This window comes from Nelusetta ayraudi, unplaced genomic scaffold, assembly GCF_046127955.1.
Source record: "Nelusetta ayraudi isolate G7.1 ecotype Tasmania unplaced genomic scaffold, CSIRO-AGI_Nayr_v1 ptg000041l, whole genome shotgun sequence".
Classification (NCBI taxonomy): domain Eukaryota; kingdom Metazoa; phylum Chordata; class Actinopteri; order Tetraodontiformes; family Monacanthidae; genus Nelusetta; species Nelusetta ayraudi.
In genome coordinates this window covers 1-21907 of record NW_027466091.1, presented here as the reverse complement: position 1 = coordinate 21907, position 21907 = coordinate 1, and the positions used below count along the sequence as shown (strand labels likewise).

The window sequence follows — 21907 nt, the reverse complement described above, 5'->3', positions numbered from 1 at the left end:
AACCCAGTCTCACAGTGGAGCTGAGGAAAAGCCTGTGATCGTAGATTGAAGACGCACGGGTCGGTGGGTTGCTGCTGGACCTTTCTCTGCACTCAGAGGGCACTTTGCCCTCCACTTTCTCTTCATCGCAGGGTGATTTCTGTCATTTCTTTAAAGTCGCTTTGGTTGCAGCCTCAGTGGAGTGTTCCCGCATATGGCGGTGGTAAAAAAAACAAAAACAAAAAACAACCCTTTGGTGTGTGCTGATCATTATGTACCACTTGAGCACAGAGGGGTTGTTGATATCTCGCAGACAGGTCACTGTGTCCTACTGTTCCCTGGGTGAGACCAGCTGAATGTGTGACTGTTTGTATGAGCGACAATAGAGATTCACTGTGGTTTTATATCCATCTATAGTTACATCATCCATATGGAAGAATCTGTAAGCAAATATCGAATTCTTCTGGAAACAAAAATAAATCGTTGACAATGAAAAGATGACAGCGAGTTAATTTTATTATTTTTGCCATGCCGATCAACAGGAGGCCTTTGTGGCACATTTGATGTACAGCGCCTCCTGCTGGTGGAAATAGGCATTGTAAATTTGGCCCATACATTCGCCTAATCTTTAGGCTTCCCAAAAGCAATTATATGTCGTGTATCTACCTTAGAATTCTGGAGTAGAAGTTTTTCTCTGTGACTCACGTTCCTCACGAGAAGGTGTCAGGTAGTGAGTTTTTAACTGCTGTACTCGATGGAGCTGTGTAAATGAAGGGGGTGTCATTCTCCATGTAACTGTTCAATAAATACTTTTATAAAAATACAAGTTAGAGTCAGAACACCCTCAAAACAAAACTGTCGTTTTTGTGAAAATATAATTAATTTTAAATTGACAAAACACAGCAGAGAATTTTTTTCTTTAAAAAACAAACAAACAAAAAAAAGGGCCATCGTGCTTTTCCATTAACCAGTTTGCATGTCTGAATTCTTTGCATGACTTCAAAATTACAAAAGAGAGGTTCAAATTTAAAATACATCACTTGTTTATTTTTACATAAATACACATAAAAAACATTATATAAACATTTCATATTATGTCAATTTTCTCAACATTCTCAACTTTAGTGTAATAAAGAAAGACAACTGAAAAAAAAAATCAGAAACATATACATCTATTATTTAACAGTTACAAAAAAAAGGTGGAACCCTCTTGAGCCCTTTGCCAAAAATAATCTTGATTCCTAACTCACCAGATGGAACAGTGTTACAATCACTTCCGCGTTTGACATTATAACATTAAAACTACTCCAAAAGCGCAGTCTCAAAGGCCTGACCTCAGCAGACCGAAGAGTCATGAAATGAAAAAAATTATAAATGAGAAGGCTATGCAGTCCCTGCAGTCGTCTGTACTGTGGTCGAGTAAAGTTACAGTTTTCAAAATGCCTTTGAAGCAGCAAAACTCTGTTCTGGGTCCTTCAGGAACCACAGCTGGTCACCACGCCCCTTCTCTGGCATCCTCGTTACGCCAAAACACTTCATCGGATGTCTGTTTAGTCAGGATGCTAAGCCGCCTCCCCCGTGTGTGGGGGTGGGGTGCGGGGGGGGGCTCATCACTGGATCAGTACCATCAGCAGTGGCTTCAACTCAAGCCATAGAGAAGTGGGCATGTTTGTAATGAAAGCGAAGCACCAAGTTCTTCATGTGTGTTTGGACTCGTTGCAGCTTTAAAATCTGCCGTTACACTCAGAACCATCAACGCCAACAAGTAAGCGGAATGGAAAACAAACACAGGAAAACACTTAACTTTTCAGTGTGCAATTAAAAAGCAAATTGTGACACTTAAAAACCAAGTTATTGACAAGTGATATATGGAAACGTCTCAAGTAGAACATGGATTTCTCTTCAATGTGAACAAATAAAAAGGACATTTGGATGAATAAACTTAAACAGCTTTGTTATAATTTAAGGATTGCCTGTTGCCATTTCAAATAACAATATAAAAAGAAGAAAGCAATCAAGAGAATACAGTTCATCCAAACCGGAGCTGGCCGACCTTCAGACTGATGTGGTTTGCTTACGTCAACGTCAAAGGCCCGCATCACTCATCTTTCTCCTGACAGGCATTCCCATTCATGACACCGTTGCTGTGGTGCGCCCACGTCTGCGCCTGCAGCACCTTGGGAAGCCTTTTTCCCTTGGTGTAGGCGTGGTACCAGAAGTTGAGGAAAAGGAACAGGAAAATCAGGCCGTACAGGCCGATGATGTAGATGAAGATGGGGAACTGGTAGGCGCAATCCGAAATGAAGAAATACTGGGAGATGTGGCTGGTCACCATAACAAACTGTATCTGCGGGGAGCAACAGAGACGGGAGAGGCCGTTAGTACAGGCGCGGTGGAACAAAAGCACACAACAAGAGTTCAGGACGTACCAGCTGGATGGTGGTGAGGTACTTCTTCCACCACAGGTACTTCTGGTAGTTTGGGCCCATGGCAGTCAGACCGTAGTACGTGTACATGATGACATGGACCACACAGTTGAGAAGGGCATGGAATGTTCCCATACCACCTGGAATTTAAAAAGTGTCTGGATTAAACTTTAATTATTTAATTAAAACTTTAATTATTCTTTTGGAAATTTGAATTGAAAAAAAAAAAAAAAGAAAAATACAAAAACCCACCAGCTGCAAACCGAACTCCGAACCACCAGGTGAACGGCATGATGGAGTGATGGTACACGTGCAGAAACGTCACCTGGCTGTTCTTTTTCCTGAGCACGAAGAAGACCTGAAAAGGACACAAATTATTTGGATGGTCTGTGATCAAGGCTTTAAGACAGCAGACAACTCCAGGGCCCGGTCCACCTACCGTGTCCAGCATCTCTATGAACTTTGAGAAGTAGTAGAGCCAACACGCTGCTGCCATCTACGGGAGAGAGTGAAGAATACCAAAATAAATACTCTGTAGCGCAAGTGCCTTGCATTGGTTTTTATGGGCACACATGTGAGATTAGACATGAGTAACTCACCCTGATGGCCTGCGGCGCCTCGTCATAGTTGATCAGGTCGCAGCGGAAAGAGTAGCCCGTTCCCCATCCTGCCATGACAAACTGAGAGGGACACGAGTGGGGTGAAACTTTATTAATGTGAAAACAATGGCAACCATAACTAGGATTGATTTCACATCAACTCTGGGTCAATAGGCTTTTAGTTTCTCCACAACAAGAATCAGTGCAGGGAAGAACGTGAGGCCAATCAGATGAGGAAGTGGCGAAAACTTGAGCTGAAAATTCCATTCCATGGACTTCACAGTCTCAGCGCCATCACTTAGCCAACCGTCTCTGACAAAAGAACCGAGCAGAACAAGAAATACAGGTGCGGCACACACACACACACACACACACACACAGCAGCGGAAACGCGCCGCTCACCTCGTAGATCATGTAGATTGACAGAGCCACCACGCTGAAGTTGTACACGATCAGGACTCCTTTGAGGTCGAAGGCCTTGCGGTTCTCCATGATGCGGGGGCCCAGCGACGTCACAAAGTAGATGTACGCCGCGATGATGATGGTTTGGGGGAGCGGGGACGACATGAGGAACCAGTTCTCCGTCCTGGAGTCTGTCAAAGACGACAAGCGGTCACACTTCAATCGTAAAGACACAACGGTGTCCACTGCGATTGTGAAAAGTGATTCTTGCTTACGGCACTTGCCTGCGTTTTGGATGAACTCATCCATAAGTGCAGCCGAGGACTTTATGTTTAAAAAATCCATTTTGAAGCCGTTGTCCTTGAAAGCCCCTTTGAACAAAAGAGGACCGCACGGTTAGGAAGCAAGTTTTGACTCAACTTAAATTTACATAAATACACCGAGGAAGAATTGTAGCACATCAACTAATACGAAAGGGGAAACTGAGTTGAACAGAAAAAAAAACAAAAACCAACAAGTCAGTCAGCAGCAACAAATTAAAAAAAACAAAACAAAAAAGAACAAAAATAGTGCGCCTTCAGCCACTCAAGTGGAACTGAGCTTGCAGCACTTGTGCTACTTTCAGAGGAGGTTTCTGAATAGATCGAAAGTGCGTTTGACCCAGTCACTTGTAGTTTCAGCAAAGCAGCAGGACAGGAAGACTCTTCTGAGGCAAACAAAGCCAAGAGTGTCCAGTGAGTACGAGTCGGTGGCAGGCTGTGTCTCTGTTACAGAGACGGACCAATAAGAGAACCACGCTAACCGACTGGTGTAAATTCTTGTAAGCCATGCTTTGAAAAAAAAAAAAAAAAAAAAAAAAGAGAAAGAAAGAAAAAAAAAATCCTTTCCTAACAATTTTCAATTTCATTTTGCCAAGTGTGAAAAAAAATTAAAACCTTCAGTGCAGACTGGAGGGATAAAACATGAGTACAGAGTGAAAATAAAGTAAAATCTAAATTAACTAATCACAGTTGTTTAGTTCAATTTACAATGTGTAAGGTGATTCAATGGATTAAGCAACAGGCTCATGTGGACAGTTTTAAGAAAGGTGTCAATAGGGCCCATCGTGTAAATTCATGTATGACATGTTTCAACCCTCACAGCTGCAGCAGTTCAAAAAAAAAAGAAAAAAAAGGTGTGTGTGTGTGTGTGTGTGTGGGGGGGGGGGGTGCACTGAAACCATTAGTAACCATAGAGTTTCTGATGTGGCCTCTGGAGGAGGGAGTTCCTCAAGCGCCAGTGAGGCAATACTCAACAACAGGACAGACAGGTTTTAGGGACACGTGCTTGGTTAAGTTTAAAAGTCAAGACACCCCACAGAAAGTTAAAGTCACTCTAAAGTCTATCAATCACTTTTTTTGTGTTTCCTTTCGGGAAAACCTGTAAGATGAGTCAACATTGTACTGGAATGAACCACAGTAATCCTACAAATGCGGGAGGCTCCAGAGGCTGGCGACATGTGTTCCTACAATACAGGTTTTCAGGGTGTGTCTCCATGAACTCAACGGGCACTTGAAAGAGCCATGGAGGGCGAGAGCGGTGCGGCTGTCTGAGGAGGCCAACACATGCTGACATCACAAGCCTTGACCTGCCATTCACAAGCTGACGGTTCAGGATGGAGAGGGTGAGACTCCCCATGGCACCACCTCGCATTGTGGCCCAGTCAACTGAAGCAAGATTTCAAAAGAAGAAGAAGAAGAAAATCCCTCCATCATACAGAGGTTTTTTACACGACAAACAACTCAATTGCCCTGAACTAATTGACAAGGCTCACAGAAGGAACATACTTTTAGAAGAAATTGAACAAAAAAAATCATTAAGTTAACGGGGAAGTTCCGCTGCTGTAAAGAGTGATTGTAAAGGGTTCCTCCTCGAGTAGGTAGGTCTCGCCACACACGTCCCGTTAATGAGTTACAGGTGATGTCACTGAGGGAGAAACGAGTCTGACCGCTGCCATCCGACGGGGAGCGCCCCAACAATCACGACGCAGGCGGAAGATTTTTTTTTTTCTTTTTTAAAAGAAAAAAAAAAAAAAGTTTCGTTGAATTTCAACTTTTCGCTCCTGGGTTTTTCCGTTTGTTTGTGAAAAATAAAAGACTTACCTTTAAATGCGCTCACGCTGCTACTCAATTGAAAAACCCCCGTTCCGTGTGTCCTCCTGTCTCTATTAAAAGTCCAGGCGCACCTGTCGCAGGTGTGCTTCCGCTTCGTTCACTCACTGATGGACGAGCGCGGCGGCCGGCCACTTAAACCTCACTTGTCTGTGGGCGGAGCTTGGCTTCCGGCCCTGTCTCCCGTTCGCTGATTCGTTAAAACAGGATCACGTGGTGACGTAGATGTTTCGAGGGACGAGTCATCAAACTTTGCTCGAAATAATACAGTGAACCTTGGGTTTTTTCCAAAGTAACCTAAGAATGATTTCCGTAAAAAACAAAACAAAACAAAAAGTTGTGCATGTAAGTTTCCTATCGACGCCTCAGAGTTTAAGCTCAGTTATTGTTTTAGTACCCGTTGGTTTAAATTTATTTGTTATAATTATATAAATAATTTAATTTAAAAAAAAAAAGGAAATATGGTTAAATCTTAGCTTTGGTGGTGGGGTTTCTGTCTTTTGTGTACTTTATCTACATGAAGGGAAGGTGGAGTTGGGGGGCACAAAAGGAGCTCAGGTTTCAGTACCACTCCTTGCTGCCAGTTATTGAAATCAGACTTTTCTAAACAAATGCAAATTATTCCGAGGTTTGATGACAACACAACGTGTGTCACCTTTTGCTCCCAGCTGAACTGAGTGTGTTTCTACACGTGGGGATTAGAGGAGTTTGTTTCTTTCCTCACTCAACTTCAGTCTGCAGAGTGACAAACAGAGCAAAAAAAAGTGAAAAGAGTTGCAACACCACATTTTTTAAGACTTCCTGTCCTCCAACCACAATCCTTGTTTTTTTTATGTTGCAAAAATGTATATTTCACAACAAAGGGGCATAACAGCAATAAAATGAAACAAAGGCAGAAAAGCAAAAAATGACCACAAAACAAGTTCTGACAATGTAAAAAGTTTACTTTTTTTATTTGCTACACAAATAGAAATTTATACACACCATTCATTCCCAAACAGAAAACCTGATCATTCCACACTGTCAACAACTACATAAAAACATAGTTATAGTCTTATGTGAATAAAGACAGATACGTATTTTCACATGACAAATGAAGGCCTTGAACTGTGAAGAGGTGTTTTTTAACAAAACAAAAAAAAGAAGAAAAAAAAATCCTTGCAAGCAAAACAAAGTTTACAGCTGTCTTTGAACATGCGGAATGTGATCTACATTTGCATGGTTGCGCACCTGTGCGACAACATTCAAAGCACCGCCATTAATCTTCGTCGCTGCTCCATGCATCCTGAAATGCAGGATTCACTTCAGACTGGCGCACAGCACTCTGGGGGGAAAAAACAATGGCAAACAAAGTTTCAATGACCTGCTTATTAAAATATACATCATTTAAAAAGGCAAGATAATTGTGTGTGGGAAATACACAGTGGAACAATTGTTCAGGGCAATTTTCTTAAGAAATAAATACCTCAGATAATTAGACTGAAAAAAAGGAAAGTAATGGGAAGCTGTTTGCAATGTGAAAGGCTTGCCAAGAATGCAGGAAGGGCAAGAGACTGAGGTGTTGTGACTGAATGGAATACCATGTGCGAGCAGTCAAGGATGTCCTCACGAAAATACCTGACATGGCAAACTTTCGATCTACGATGGATTGTCACTAAAGTAAACCAACACATGTTTTCCAAATGTATTCTTACTCTGTCCTTTGCAAAACCATTTTTTTCTTACCCCTGTGCTATTTGACTCTTCTTCCACATCGGAAGCACGCAGGACAGGAACCCACGCCAAGATGTTACAGTCCTTGCCTCCGCTGTACAACTCCTAAACACAAAGGAGACGCCTCAGTTCTGAGTCACACGCTGTTTCCGGAAAAGGAGGTGCAAGTAGTGGGTAGAAATGTCACAATTGCAATCATTGACAGCAGCACCAGGGGGAAACTGGTTCTAACAAGTAAGATGGGCATCAACAGTGAACAAATATTAATAAGCTCAGAGTGGTGGAAGAGAGCTCAGGTGAAGGGTGCAAACCAGGGGAATTATGGCTGTTGTTACATCAGGCAAGATGGACGTCGCTCTTCAAACTCTCCAGGGTGTCAAGCTGTTCAACTGCATTCTTATGTCGCAATGTACACTAATCCAGTGTGTGGCACTGGATGCTGACTTGCTTAATAATAGGGGCGTAGATACAAGTCGATCATGTATAACATGCAACTACGTAGCTTTGCTCTGTTGTATTTCAGTCATAGAAATGAGATGAATGAAAAGAGTTATATGAGGTTACATTAAGCTATAAGTAAGACAAAAAATAATCTAAATACTATCTTTATAGTAAATAGTATCTACACTATATAATAGAGTTGACATTTTTTAATTACATCAACTCTAATATTATTACCAAGGGCTTTGCCCTTAGAATCAAGTACGTGATGGTTTAAGAATGAAATGACAGGTTTTTGAGGAAACTGAGAAGTCATTAGAAATACACACTGACAGAAGTCAGACAGAAGGGGGAAGAGGGCAAAAACAGATGTGGGGAGCTAAGTTTAGCAATTACTTGCTTTAAATCTCGAAATAATATTTATTCACGAGAGTATTTCAATGTCAACTTTCAGGCTTGTGCAACGTCACGGCTCTCAATATCAGTGTGGTAGTAATGACTCGACGGTTTGGTCTGTTCAGAGAGGATGAAAAAGAAACCCGAAGAAGGCCACTGACTGAAGGCGGTATCGGTCCGATACAAAGAACAGCCACCGCCTGGGCGCCTCTCACCTGGTAGTCCGGGTGAAACTCACAGCAGTCGACGTTGTTGTAGTGACCCCTGAGCGTGGTGACCAGCTCGCCGGTGTGGAGGCCATACACAGCCACCGAGCTTCCGCACGGCACAAACACGAACTCGGGGCTGCAGCCACGGGACACTGTGAACTGCAGCCTTTTACGGCTCTCGTTGGCCACTTTCCCGTAATTGACCTGAAGAGACAAACACGGCGAAGCATTCACTGCAAGTGCTGAAACACAACCCTAAACCACTACCGGGTATAATCCCACTCTGATCTTTTTCAAACTACAATTACTGTAATCTAAGGAAGGACGCTGATCAGATGATTCTAATCAGTGAGTTTCTGTTTATAGAAAACTAGTCTAAAAGTTTTTAATATGATTCATGAACGGTTGAGCGGAGCAAGTCAAATTCTTCCCGAGATTACTGTTGGCGACGCAGTGATACTCTCGGCCCGTGCCAGAAACCATTACGAGCGAGTGGTTGAGGTATCGATTCAAATCGACTTCATTCAAGCGGCCAGTTTTGGAAAGGCGCAGCGCTCCATTTGCATAATCCAAAGAGTTTAGCGACGAACACGGCAACACGCGCATTACCAATGTGTTTTCCCCTGTGGCGCTGTTCCACAGTCGCATGCGGTCATCCGTTCCAGTGGTGAGGAGGAAGAGGCCGTCGGCAGTGAAGCACAGTCCGTTCGCTCTGCCATTGTGGGCCGTGTTCACTGGTTAAAGACAGAAGAAAAGGCAAAAACATAGCCGTGCGTTTTTAAAGCACCTGTTGAAATGTTCAGTTCAAGTTAATGTCTCTGGTTGCTTTGAGGAGCCAAGAATTCTGATTTTGTTTGGAATAAAGGACTCATAAACTGTCAACAAAACAGCTGTTTTACTTCATAGAAATATTACAGACATTTAGAAGAGGGAGAGGCGACAGTACCTGCCTCAGAGGAGGCTTTTGATTTGTCTCCATTGTGCTGGTCCAAAGTCAGGAGACTTCCAGAGGCCCGACGCACATCCCATACTTTTACTTTGCTGTCTGCACTTGGAGGGAAAATGGAGGTACATGACTTTACTTTACACTCTTGATAAATGAAAAGAAATTCAATTGTGGGTGAAACGTCGACTTAGAAGCAAGACGGGGAATCAAGCCAATATAATATTATGTGAGCCTGTGTTTGTTTTAACAGTGACTTTTTTTTTGTTGGTTGAACTGACAAGTGCTTCCTCATAACAGAATTGCTGAGTGCCTGGCTGCTTGCTTGTTTACAAAATGACTTTGGGTCCCCGGAGACGGCAGCACGCTAATCCCAAATGGTTAATTATCATGTGTAGTGTTGCATAAAACAGGTGGGGACTGTAGCAACCCTGCACTATACTGCAGTAGGCGTGAGTGGTGGTAGCAGGGTCCTCGACTCGGGGGGCTGGTGCGACATAAAACAGCTGCACTTTGACTTTGTAATGGTCGTGTTGCTGCTTCAGAGAGTGAGCGTAGCAGATACTGAGGCCTACCTAGCAGTGGCCAGGATGTGCTCGTATCTGGGCGACCACCGCACAGACAGGACCTCTGCTCTGTGCCCTACAGACAGGAGAGGTATTTTAAAACCGAGTTAAGAGTTTTCCTGCAACGGCTGGAAAATGTTTACACGCTGTAGTCATGTCCACTGACCCTGCAGGACATGGATCTTTGCACCAGACTTCAAGTCGCAGAGATGGACTTTGGGGTGTTTGGTGCCCACTGAAAATGTAGAACAGATTATTAAAGGGGGGGTTAGCTGCCAATACATGGATTTTACATTGCTCCACAAAGGACTTATGAACCTAAATAGCGAGAGATTAGTTTAGATTAATAGAGAGATTAAAAATACAATCTACAACAAGATGTGACAAAAATAAAAACAGACAAATATCAAGATAAAACAAGTTCGCAACCACACAGAGAGAAAATAGAAGGCAGGAATATGCTGAACTATCTAAAAAATTAAAACCGGGCTAAATTAGTCAGACAAAGGGCTAAGTTTTACTTTTTAGGAACGCGTGGACTTCTCAAGGGTGAAAAAGATTGTAGGGGTGAGTGGCACTCGTTTGACAAGAATCTCTGAAAACCACGCAAAACAAAAAGACTGTGATTGTCTTCAGTCTGGAAGCAGGCGTGTCAAGGATACTTCCTGTGTGTGTGTGTGTGTGTGTGTGTGTGTGTGTGTGTGTGTGTGTGTGTGTGTGTGTGTGTGTGTGAGAGAGACCAAAGGCACGCTGTGGAGTTCAACAGGCACAAGCAACCTGTCGGTCCTGTCTGGTGACATGGTGATGCGGTGCATAGATTACTATTACGTCTCTTTCTCTTTCTCTTTATTTTTTTAAAATAAATTTCAGACATTTCTCTCTGAACCTGTCACCATGTGCGACCTGCTTCTGAGACATTACGAGGCACGCGACTTGCAGCTTTTAAGAAAAATAACTGAAGCTATAGATTCGGAATGGTGCCGACTCAGCAATAAGTTGTGCAAGAACGCACACTGCTCGGAGGACCGCAGTGGCAAAGAGTATGAATGATGGGATTTGTCTTAAATTTAATGCTTCTCAGCATGCAAAGATGAAGTAGCCAGCGCTACCTGCCTCACTGGGGTCACACACCTGCGATAAGGCTGTGCTTCCTGGCGATGGGAGACAAGTGGTGGCTGTAGACGTTTCCATCAAACTCAAAGACTTCAGCCGGCTGAAGCGTCACAACATGGGGGCGGATAGAACATGAAAAAAAGAGTCAGAGATCTTTAGGGGTAGAAATCAAACCATTTGTAAGAACCTGTGTGCATGTCTTGTTTAATATGTACGCTAGGCACAGAGATGTACATGATAAAATGTGCAGCTGCGGCTTCAAGCGAGCCATGACCTCAAGAGTTCAACTGCGAACGCGAGAGATTAATTTGTTCAAAGTGAGCAGTGTGGGAGGCTGCAGCAGGTCAGAGCTAAGAAGGCAGCTCGAGCGAGCGGCAGCGCTCACAATGCAAATTCTCCAGCTAAAATAAAAGCCTCTCTGTCCCCCCATCTGTCAGTGTGTGCCAGCCCGGCATGGGCTCAGCCAATATACACACTTGGCAACAGGCGAGACCCTGTTTGCATAAAAATCAACATATAAACAAATCATGTGCACAACCAGAGAAATGTGGAAAATTATAAAAGCAATACAACTGATTTATTGCAGTGGGTTTGTGCTCATGAAGAGCACACACCCGCTAAAGTTAGCAATGGTGCCTTTCCTGTCCCTTTCCTGACCTTTGAGGTAACAGCGATGCCAGTGTAACTCTAGCACAGCTCGGAGCCTGCCATCTGGGACTGTGTGTGTGCCATAGAAAGGTAGAGGGGACAACCTTCAGCGTCTCTGTGTCCCACACTTTCATAGTCTTGTCAAAGGAGCTGGAGACAAACATGCCCGTGTCATAGGGATACCACTGCACCGTCTCAACACTGAATTTGTGGACGTGCCGACTCGACCTGAACAAAAAGGCGAAGGGAGTTGTTGTTGTTAGACCAGACCAGAACGCAGTAGTACACAGCATTTGAGGCATAAGTTCCCCCTGCAAAAAAAAAGCTCTCTCTAGCCTTCGGTTACTTTTGAAACATATGAATGTTATACTTAATAAAAAATAAAATAATTACATAGCATTATAGCAAACCCATAAAGCTACTGTAATTACAGAAATATGCTATCAATAAATTGTAGCTCAATATTATAAACACAGATGAATATCACTGCTCGGGGAAAAACAAAACAAAAACAAAACAAAAACAATTTGTGTTCAATATAACATACATTTTCCCCCACCGACAAAGAGACCAAGACATTTATCTAAACGTCTAAAATGACGCCAAATGTGTGATGTTATGCTACCCTCTAGTGGACAAATCGGTTAATTAATGACTGACGATGACTATCACCTTCCCACTGTGCAAATCGCTTTGCAGGTGAACTGCGACTTCCCGCTGAAGTTCTCCAGGTCGTAGACAACGATCACTCCGTCCGCTCCACCAGACAGCATGCTAAACAACACGAATGCGACAGTCAATGTTACTTTCCACCCCACAACTTCCTCGTCTTCTTCTTCCTGCCAATGTGTGGCTGCAAGTCATAACTTACTATCTCCCCTCTATCGCATCTATGTCAATACCGTTGACGGCGTTCCCATGGACTCTGTCCACATCTCTGTCCGGATTCAACTTCAGACTGAGGACCCTTTGGGACACGGAGAACGAGGGCTGCGCATTAATTGACGCTCCTTACAATTATTTTAGGGGGAAAGTGACTATATACATCTTCATTTACACGACACTTTCTAACCTTCTCGTTGACTCTGTCCTTCTGAGCCGGAGAGGGTCATCCAAACCAGCCTGTCTTGCTGACAGAAACGCCAACATTTTTCCATTCAAGAGAAACAATAGTTTTTGTCTCTAAAACTAGCTAACCTTTCTCTGCTAACATGTTACTGACGGCGAAGGGGCGGTAAACGAGAAAATACGGGCTTCCAACAAGGCATGGTATTCTAGCTGAAGCTCCTCGACATCTCTGGAGCTATACAGTCTCATCCGGAACCTCTGTATTGATAAATTACATTTTATTTTCCAGTAATTTCACGTCGCCTCGAAAGGCTACACTCAGGCCGCCGCCATGCTGAAACGTCACGCCTACGCCGTCTTGGATTGAGCAACAAATGCGGTGATTGGCTGGCCGAGAACAGTCGTCCAATCAAATATACCTTTATTTCATGATGATTTTCCAACCAGAGAGGCTGAGAGAGCAAGTTGCATAAACACAGTGGAAGGACAGCGAGCTATCACTGGTGTGAAAAGACAACTATAACGCTCAGGTTATGATGCAAAAATGAGCAGAATCGCCGGACTCTTACGGCGTTCGTTTGGATTAACGCGCGAACATGTTGGAACAGATCATTTGGGGAATAAATATTACCTCATTCCAGAACAGAAGACTTGGACAGGTAAGCCACATTGTGCTAAAATTAGCACGGATTAATTAGTGGAAAGTATCTGACCATAGGTGCCAAAGTATTTGAGATAGTAGCAAAATGCAGAAAGTTAATTTCATGATTCATTATTGTCTTCGAAAGCCCAATGCCCGTTAAGGCATCTCGGTATACCCTATATTTCTTGATTTTAAAATTATTCTTACCTATCTACCTTTTTGTCTCTCACAATTATTGATCAGCAGAAAAATATTCTATATCTTTATGATGTTATAACGGATTTAAATCTATTTATGGCCTCATACATATCACGTATTGCCACATACTGGCCACTAGATGGAGCCACTCCGTCATATATGAGTTACTTTTACTGCGTTTCAATATAATCTTAGCCTGCTGCAGCTTGCGTTTTGTATTATTTATGAGACTGCTGACTCCGAGTCCGCTCATTGATCTTCAAAGAGGAAACAGTACGCCGCCAAAGTAGGTAAAAGGATGACTGGTGTGTGAGGAGAATGTATATGGAGGTCATATATCCATACCGAGACATGGCAGAAGTCACGGGTCATCAAGGTAACTGATATGGGGTTGTTGCTGTGGTGTTAATCACACCATTCCTGTCTGTCAGAGAGTCAAGGATGTGTTCACTGACCTTTGCGGCTTGAACTGCCCGCGTGTTCCTCTGCTGTTGTGTCTCTCTCTCATTAGGTGTGTTATGAGGGTATGTCTGGGAGAAGAACACAGAGAGACCTTTGTGGTGACTCATCCGTGAAAAGGGCAGAGTGCTTGGTGGGAGTGTGCAAAGTAGACTTTCCAAATTCGTCGTTTAACCGATTGGCACAATTCATCCTGGGAATCAGTGTTCCCCCTTTTCACCACTCCAAAATCATTTTCAACTGCGGGCTTACCTAGAGTTTTGGCAACAGGTCAGAGGTCACGGTTTACAGTGCATGGCCTTCGCCTGCTCCAGACTCAACGCTGTCGTCTAACCAGCCAAGGACGTCTGAGTTGACAGCAACAAAGGGAGCAGGACGTACTGCACCACGGACGGTGCATTTCTCTAATCTAGGAACTGCATGACTCAGTCTGTTTGTAACTGTATCCTTTCAGGATAACCGCAGATGCTTGGGCACGGCCGTCTCTCCATGTGCTACATAAGACTACGTCGTCACATTCAGTGGGAAATGGGATATTTCTCAGAGAGGAAAAGAAAAACTAGATTTTTTTTTGCTCTTGTTTTGATTTTTTGCGCCGCAGACCTCTGGCTATCTGCACACCCTCACTTAATGTTTTCACCTATTCTCAGCAGTTTGCGGCGAAAGTTGTGCCCACTTCGTATTTATAATTCATCACAAGACTGCTCCTCCACCCCTGGCTGTCAGACTATTCAAATGAGACATCACAGAAGCCCATTTTCTGGCACGCTACAGGCGACCGTATTCACTGTCCAATCACAAAGACTGACAGCGCTGGGGAGACTAGTTTGGCCCGTGGAAGGAACCGCCTCTGAGCAAACAAACCCCAATAAAAAAGGAGCCGGCGGGCACATAAGCATGCGCAAACTCGTACGTGCGTTCAAAGCAAAGGCGGAGAAATGCATATGTGGGGCACACATTTGCCTCCCTCTTACACAACCCCCATCCAGCCTCGTGGAAATAAAGCAAATACATTATTCAGCCCATATGTCTTGCTAAAGCGAGCTCTTTTTGATCTTAAACTGATAGGCCAAGCGTGGGCTCAGGGCCTTAAGGCACGGACCGCAGGGCTTTCCACCGCAGCACCAGAAATGGTTGAAGTAGGTGAGGAGTCCTCCGCTCTCCTCCCTCCTTCTTCTCCTTGTATTCATTTGTCCATCCCCAGAGTTCAGCCAATCCCTCTCCACCTTTATGCATGCCTTTGCTGCTCCCATTTACTACCTCTCCCAACCTGTTAGCTTCAGAAAACTGGGGCGCGCTCACTTCCGCGTGTGGCGGACTGTACACGAGGACGCTAATGGCTGCCGGGGCAGAAAACTAAAAGGAGGCGTCTCCTTTTATTTATGAGGGCCTGTCCTCCGCAGCTGCCGAGCTTCCTCCAAAATCGACCTCATTCACCGGCCTCCGTTTGGCCCCGGCTCCCCATTTTGCCCGTCTTCTCATTTGCTTGGCCCTTCATTTCCCTCTTCAAAAAAAAAAAAAAAAAAAAAAAACGACGGCTGAAGATTCTTTTTCTTCAACATTAGAGGCGAGTTAGAAAGGGCTGAATCCAGCTGAGCGCTTTCTAGCCCCCCCGTCCCCTCCCCCCCCCCCCCCCCCCGCGCCCCCCCGCCCCTCTCTTTAGATGCCCCCTTCACATCAAAACGAAAAAAAAAGAAAGAGGCTCAAGTCTGAAGTGCGTGCCTAGGGAGGGGAGAACGCCTGGGTCTCTGTTAGAAAAAGGTCCGTCAAAGGAGACCGACTGTTTGCTGCTGCCCCATAGAGAGGAATATGCCATAGGCAGTCCAGCCCCCCTGTCTGCGGCGGGGGTCACTAGAGGAAGCCACTGGCGGTCTGGCCACTGGCCTTCAGAAGGGTTCTTGCCCTGGTGCATTGAGCCCAGTCGAGGATCTATACTCTTCTCTACTGTCCTGCGGGCCCCCGGCTCTGCCTCACTCCACACGGGGTGCCATGTCACGCCGCCTGCATGAAAGCGGAGCATTCGGCGGACGGGCTCATTCGTCTTGAGCAGCGGGCCGGCAGCTCCCACCGCCTCCCTCCCACCCACCCTCTATTTAGGAAGAGAGGCACGCTGACATTATCGGCCGCTGCAGGCACATTTGAAAATAATTGCCTGTATGATTGCTATTTTTCTTACCTCTTTGTGGAGGTGTAGCCTTTGTCTTGGAATCAATGGCTGCTCAATACTGGACAGGGGGAAAGGCAGTTTCCTTTCATGTCTCGGTGAAAAGGATATATTTTTAGCGCTATTCATTTAAGCGCGGCGCGCCATGCAGTTTTAATCTGGCGGCCCGCTCGCTCGCTCTTGCTCTGCGCAGAATGGGAGGAATTCAGAGGTTCTTCGGAGGTGCGCCTCAGTGTTGCGGCAAAGAGATGCATTGACTTGTCGTCCTATCACTCTCCCTCTAGCTTTGTCTATTATTTATTTGATTCCCCAGCTCTGTTCTATGAAGTGAAAAACTGAAAAGGCCTCGGTTCTGCTATTTCAGGATGGGCAACTCTGGGGACCGAGTCCTCCGCATTGTGTGTGTGTGTGTGTGTGTGTGTGTGTGTGTGTGTGTGTGTGTGTGTGTGTGTGTGTGTGTGTGTGTGTGTGTGTGTGTGTGTGTGTGTGTGTGTGTGTGCGCGCGCTCATCTGCAGTAGTGTACTTGTGTTTGTTTGGCATAGAAGCTGCACACTGTGTGCATTTGTGTACATTTGTATTTCCTTTGTATTCACCCCCACCAAAAGGACAAAAAAAAAAAAAAAAAATCCTGATTGTGTATTTTCCCTTTACTTGGTGCCCAGACACACTTAACACAACAACAGATGGCTGTGTGTCATCAGAGCGTTGATTCAAGTCGCAGATTTCCATGGAAAGAGTCACAACGGAGAGAGCCGAGGGTCCAAATGGCTGTTTATTCTGCCACAAGTCGTCCCCGGGGGGCGATGAAGGAAGGTCTCCCCTACTGTAGGACACCGAGTCGGTGTTTACCACGGAGCGCCTTTGTCCAGAACGGCTCCATTAAATCATTTTAAGTGATCGGCATTTGCGATGCGCAGGGTTTTAAATGACAGTGTTTTGAATAATTACAAGGATCCAAGTGGGTTTAACTCATGTGGCTGCGCGCCGCTTTGCCAAATGCGATGCGGCATCGTGGAGTGGCTTAACTACTTCGTTAAAAAGGCATTTGAAGAGACGGCGGCTCCAAATGAGGGGTGGCACATTTCTAACTGATGGCGGTGCCATTAAAAACGGGCTCAGCCCCAAATACCCGCTTCTCTGGCTCTCGCCCGTCCATGGCGCTGCGTTTCAAAGTCGACCAGGCGCAGTCGTAACGTGGCATGTGCCGGTACGAGATTGTGACCACGTGATCAGTTAAAGTTGGGATGCTACTGTTATAGCACGATGTTTGAAAGTTTCAGGGTAAGAACTTATTTCTTTCAAATTGAAACGCATCATATTTTTTATTGACAAACAACATCTGGATTCTAGAATATCTTGAACCTGAAGGAAACCTGCATGTTTAAATTTAACATGCAGTGCAAAGTTCAGATACATTTGTGCAAATGTGGGGAGTAAAAGTTAAAAGTTGCCAGAAAAAGAGACACCTGAAAAATATACTCAAGTACAATAACAAGGTATTTGGACTTTGTTACTTCCCACCTCTGGTTTTTAAGCAGCATTTTTTTTTCCTTTTCAAAAAATGTTTTAATGCAGCAGACGGGCACTGGGGGGAAAAAAACCATGCCCAGGGTGAGGTGGGGAGAACAGATAAGGCGGGCTGCAGTCGCACGCGCACGCGCACGCACACACACACACACACGTGCGCGTGCAGTACGAGGTGGGGTGTAGAAAGTGAGTGACAAAGAACAAGGGGGATGCTGACACACACAGCTGAAATTATAGGGAGGGAGGGGTGGATGGAAGGAGCGGGCGTGAAAGTAGGGCTTCTGACAGAAAGAGGGTAAAATGAGTAGGTGGACCAGGTAGACAGATAGAAGGGAGGGGGGGTGTAGAAGGTGGAGGTAGGTTAATGGAGAGAGGGAGCGGGGTGGGCTGCAGCAGCGGAGGGAGGGAGAGAGGGATGGAGGGGGTGGGATGAGAGTGACGGAGGTGAAAAGAAAGGGGTGGACAGCTCGGTGCGCGGACATCACGCGCAGCGCGGCTCTGAGGAGGTGGGGGTGGCGGGAGAGGCGCGCGCACGCCACTCCGCAGTCTCACAGAGGGTGCGCAGACTTCCTGTCTGCCGAGGTCCTCCTGCAATAACCCCAGCGGGCGCCGAGAAAGGCTTTAAGCGGACGGGTTGTCTTAAGTTAAGGAGGCGAGAAGGGGGGGGGGGAAAGGAAGCGTTCCCTGAAGCGTGGCTACATTTGGTTAAAAGTAACACACAGGGGAAATCAGACGGGTCCCCGTTTTCGCCGTGTTATTACTTTTACGCAAATTATTATTCTGTTCCGCCACGAGCTGCTGCAGTCCTGGAGGGGGGGGGTCAGATAGACGGACAGAAAGCAACAGGGACAAACAGCATGTGAGCTGAACGCAGATCAGCAGCAGGGCTCCGGGTTTCACGCTGCTCCTGCCGCCACCTCACCAGCTCCCTTTGCCCCTCCAACCCCCTGAGAAAACTCCCACCATGTCACGATGCTCGGGGGCTGATCGGTAACCATGGTGGCGGTTAATTGGGATCCCTCAAGACGCACCTACATCACATTTGGTGCTTCTAGCTCATGAGGAACCCCGAAACCCTAACCCTAACCCCAACTCTCGCCCAAGCCTAAACCCAAAACTACGCCTAACTCCAACCCCAACCCTAACTCAAACCGTAACCCTGACCAACTTTCAGTATGTTCTGTCCTGTTGTGGACGTGTACTGCACTTTCAAAGAATAAACAAGAGGCTGCAGTGACTCCAAACGCACCGACGACATCTTCAGTAAATAAGCCAAACCATGGATGGAGCGGTGGTCTTCCCCCGATAAACATAAAGCACAGTTGGAAAAGAATCCCGCCGTCCCCGTCCCCGTCCCTCTCCCACACACACACACACACACACACACACACACACAAACCTCTCATTTCCACCTCAGTGTCCTTCAAATCACACATCCACAAACAACAGTGTGGCCCTCATTTAGATGCACCTGATGACAGTCACGTCGTGGGGAGCATCCCTCCTCTCCTCCTCCTCCTCTCCTCTCTCCTCTCTCTCCTCTCTCCTCTCTCCTCCTCTCCTCTCTCCTCTCCTCTCTCTTCTCCCCTCTCTCCTCTCTCCTCCTCTCCTCTCTCCTCCTCTCCTCCTCTCCTCTCTCCTCCTCTCCTCTCCCCTCTCCCCTCTCCCCTCTCTCCTCTCTCCTCTCCTCTCTCCTCCTCTCCTCTCTCCTCTCCTCTCCTCTCTCCTCTCTCTTCTCCCCTCTCTCCTCTCTCCTCTCTCCTCTCCCCTCTCCCCTCTCTCCTCTCCTCTCTCTTCTCTCCTCTCCTCTCTCCTCCTCTCCTCTCTCCTCTCTCCTCTCCCCTCTCCCTTCTCTCCTCTCCTCTCTCCTCTCTCCCCTCTCCTCTCTCCTCTCTCCCCTCTCCTCTCTCCTCCTCTCCTCTCTCATCTCTCTTCTCTCCTCTCCTCTCTCCTCCTCTCCTCTCTCCCCTCTCCCCTCTCCTCTCCCCTCTCCCTTCTCTCCTCTCCTCTCTCCTCTCTCCTCTCTCCTCCTCTCCTCTCTCTTCTCTCCTCTCCTCTCTCCTCCTCTCCTCTCCCCTCTCCCTTCTCTCCTCTCCTCTCTCCTCTCTCCCCTCTCCTCTCTCCTCCTCTCCTCTCTCATCTCTCTTCTCTCCTCTCCTCTCTCCTCTCTCCCCTCTCCTCTCTCCTCCTCTCCTCTCTCATCTCTCTTCTCCTCTCTCCTCCTCTCCTCTCTCCTCTCTCCTCCTCTCCTCTCTCTTCTCTCCTCTCCTCTCTCCTCCTCTCCTCTCTCCCCTCTCCTCTCTCCTCCTCTCCTCTCTCATCTCTCTTCTCTCCTCTCCTCTCTCCTCCTCTCCTCTCTCCCCTCTCCTCTCTCCTCCTCTCTTTGGCCGATCCTGGATTCCTGGGGCTCTTTGTTGCCGCTCGATTCCGGGTTCGAGGTCCCTCGACGTCTCGCGCCTGCAATCAGAATTGCGAGCGCATGTCGAGACACCCGTGGTGATATTTGTGGAGGTGGAACCTCTGAGGTCACCCCGTCGCCCCCCCCCCCCCCCCCATCCTCAACGCCCTTCCTTCCCCCACCCCCCGGCAGCAGTCAGCCGGGAGCGGATGTGTGAAGCTAGAGGGTGTGTGTGTGTTTGTGTGCGTGCGTGCGTGTGCAGCAGGTGATGGAGTTGTTTAGCAGGGTGTGTTCAAGGTTCAAAGAGCACCCCGAACCCCCACCCACCCCCACCCTCCCTCAAGAATGCGTCACGTCTCATTCTAACGAACAGGAAGGAGGGCCAGGGATCCCCGCGCGCCCGATTGGCTGGGCGCGGCTGCCACGGCAACCCCCCTCGCCAATCCCGCCTTCTTGTCTCCCCCCATCCCTCCATCCCCACACTGAGTCCTCCCCCGTCGCCTCTCAGCCCCCCCCCTCCCCATTCGCTTCCACAGCTCAGCTCTCAAATGGGTTGTGCTCAGACAGGTGAGATGGCTCATGAATATTTATGGGCTGGGATTTCATTGCTCCTCCTGCTGCTGCTGCCACTGCTGCTGCTAGCCCCTCCCCCTCTCACCCCCCCCACCCCTCCTCCACCCCCACCCCTCCGCAACGCAGCGCTGCGTTTGTCCTTCACGGTAAAGAGGCAGCGTCCTCGCTCCTGTCCCTCAGGTTAATCTGCCTGCTCTCTAACCAGTGTGTGTGCCTGTGCGAGTGTGTGTCTGTGTGTGTGCTCGCGCGGCCGCTCTGGGAAAGTAGGTTTCCCCTTGAGAAAGCAGTTGTGTGACACTCTGGGCCGCTGAGCTGTTGAGTTATCACCTTGCAGACGTAATGAACACAACGTAAACAAAACGTTGGGCCCTTTTTTGAGATTTTTAACAACCTCAAGAAAGACCAGGTGCAAGTGTCATTAAGTTGATTTTGTGTTGTTGTCTTACATCATTGCAACAGATTTTTTTTTGTTTTCGTCCTTACAGTATATTTTTCTACAAAATTTTTATTAATTTTACATCCATGCCTGGAAGTTCACCTGCTTTCTTGATAAAAGTGGAGGTGCATGTAAATGAGAATTCATGGATCGCGAATCCTTAAGTGTGAGACCCACAGTGCAGGTTAAATTTATGGATGAAATTTATACTTATCCCCCATTTCAAACGGACTGATTATTTAGTGTCCTGTCATGTGCATCTAACCTTCACCCTTCTCCAAACCGACGCCCGTCTCCACATTTTCTCGTTATTGTCGGCAACTCGCTCGTACGTCTCAGCTGCCGCTCCAAGGGTTTTAGAATAAAGGCGCACAAGAGAACGACCCCCCGACTCACCATAGCATATATACATACATACATATGTTATTATGAAAATGTAGTGCCCCACATTCCCACCTCTTCCTGCCATTGAGTGACTAGGGCAGAAATAATCAGTCAAATCCTTCACGTTTGAATCCGCGAGTGATTTTCCTTATACAGTGAGTCACAAAGGTGAGTACACCCCTCACATTTTCTGCAGATATTTAACTGTGTGTCTTTTAATTGGAAAACACAGAGAAAAAATGACACTTTGATATAATGTAAAGTAGTCAATGTACAGCTTGTATAACAGTGTAAATTTACTTCCAACACCTGCTCCCCTTTCATATCTGAGACCTTATAACACCAACTAGTCACATGACACCAGGGAGGGAAAAAGGCTAATTGGGCCCAATTTGGACATTTTCACTTAGGGCTTGCGCTCACTTCTGTTGCCAGCGATTTAGACACTTATCACCGTGTGTTTGTTCATTT

At 46.4% G+C, this 21907-nt stretch overlaps 2 protein-coding genes across 2 annotated transcripts; both read right to left on the bottom strand.

Annotated features, from left to right (window-relative positions):
- Nucleotides 1-1004: 1004 nt before the first annotated feature.
- On the bottom strand, nucleotides 1005-5678 carry elovl7a (ELOVL fatty acid elongase 7a). Its single transcript, XM_076033156.1, has 8 exons — nucleotides 5548-5678; nucleotides 3691-3777; nucleotides 3407-3597; nucleotides 3005-3085; nucleotides 2845-2901; nucleotides 2658-2763; nucleotides 2409-2545; nucleotides 1005-2326 (listed from the first exon to the last, which is right to left on the bottom strand). Exons 2-8 carry the CDS (start codon nucleotides 3749-3751, stop codon nucleotides 2078-2080), a joined length of 882 nt encoding a protein of 293 aa, XP_075889271.1. The 5' UTR covers nucleotides 3752-3777; nucleotides 5548-5678; the 3' UTR covers nucleotides 1005-2077.
- A 1009-nt stretch (nucleotides 5679-6687) lies between these two features.
- Nucleotides 6688-13026, bottom strand: ercc8 (excision repair cross-complementation group 8). The gene is made up of 12 exons (XM_076033155.1): nucleotides 12658-13026; nucleotides 12457-12552; nucleotides 12258-12359; nucleotides 11690-11813; nucleotides 10956-11037; nucleotides 9991-10059; nucleotides 9834-9900; nucleotides 9262-9365; nucleotides 8925-9049; nucleotides 8322-8519; nucleotides 7282-7374; nucleotides 6688-6880 (listed from the first exon to the last, which is right to left on the bottom strand). The coding sequence occupies exons 1-12, from the start codon at nucleotides 12732-12734 to the stop codon at nucleotides 6815-6817; spliced, it is 1203 nt and encodes a 400-aa protein (XP_075889270.1). The 5' UTR covers nucleotides 12735-13026; the 3' UTR covers nucleotides 6688-6814.
- Between the last annotated feature and the right edge of the window lie 8881 nt (nucleotides 13027-21907).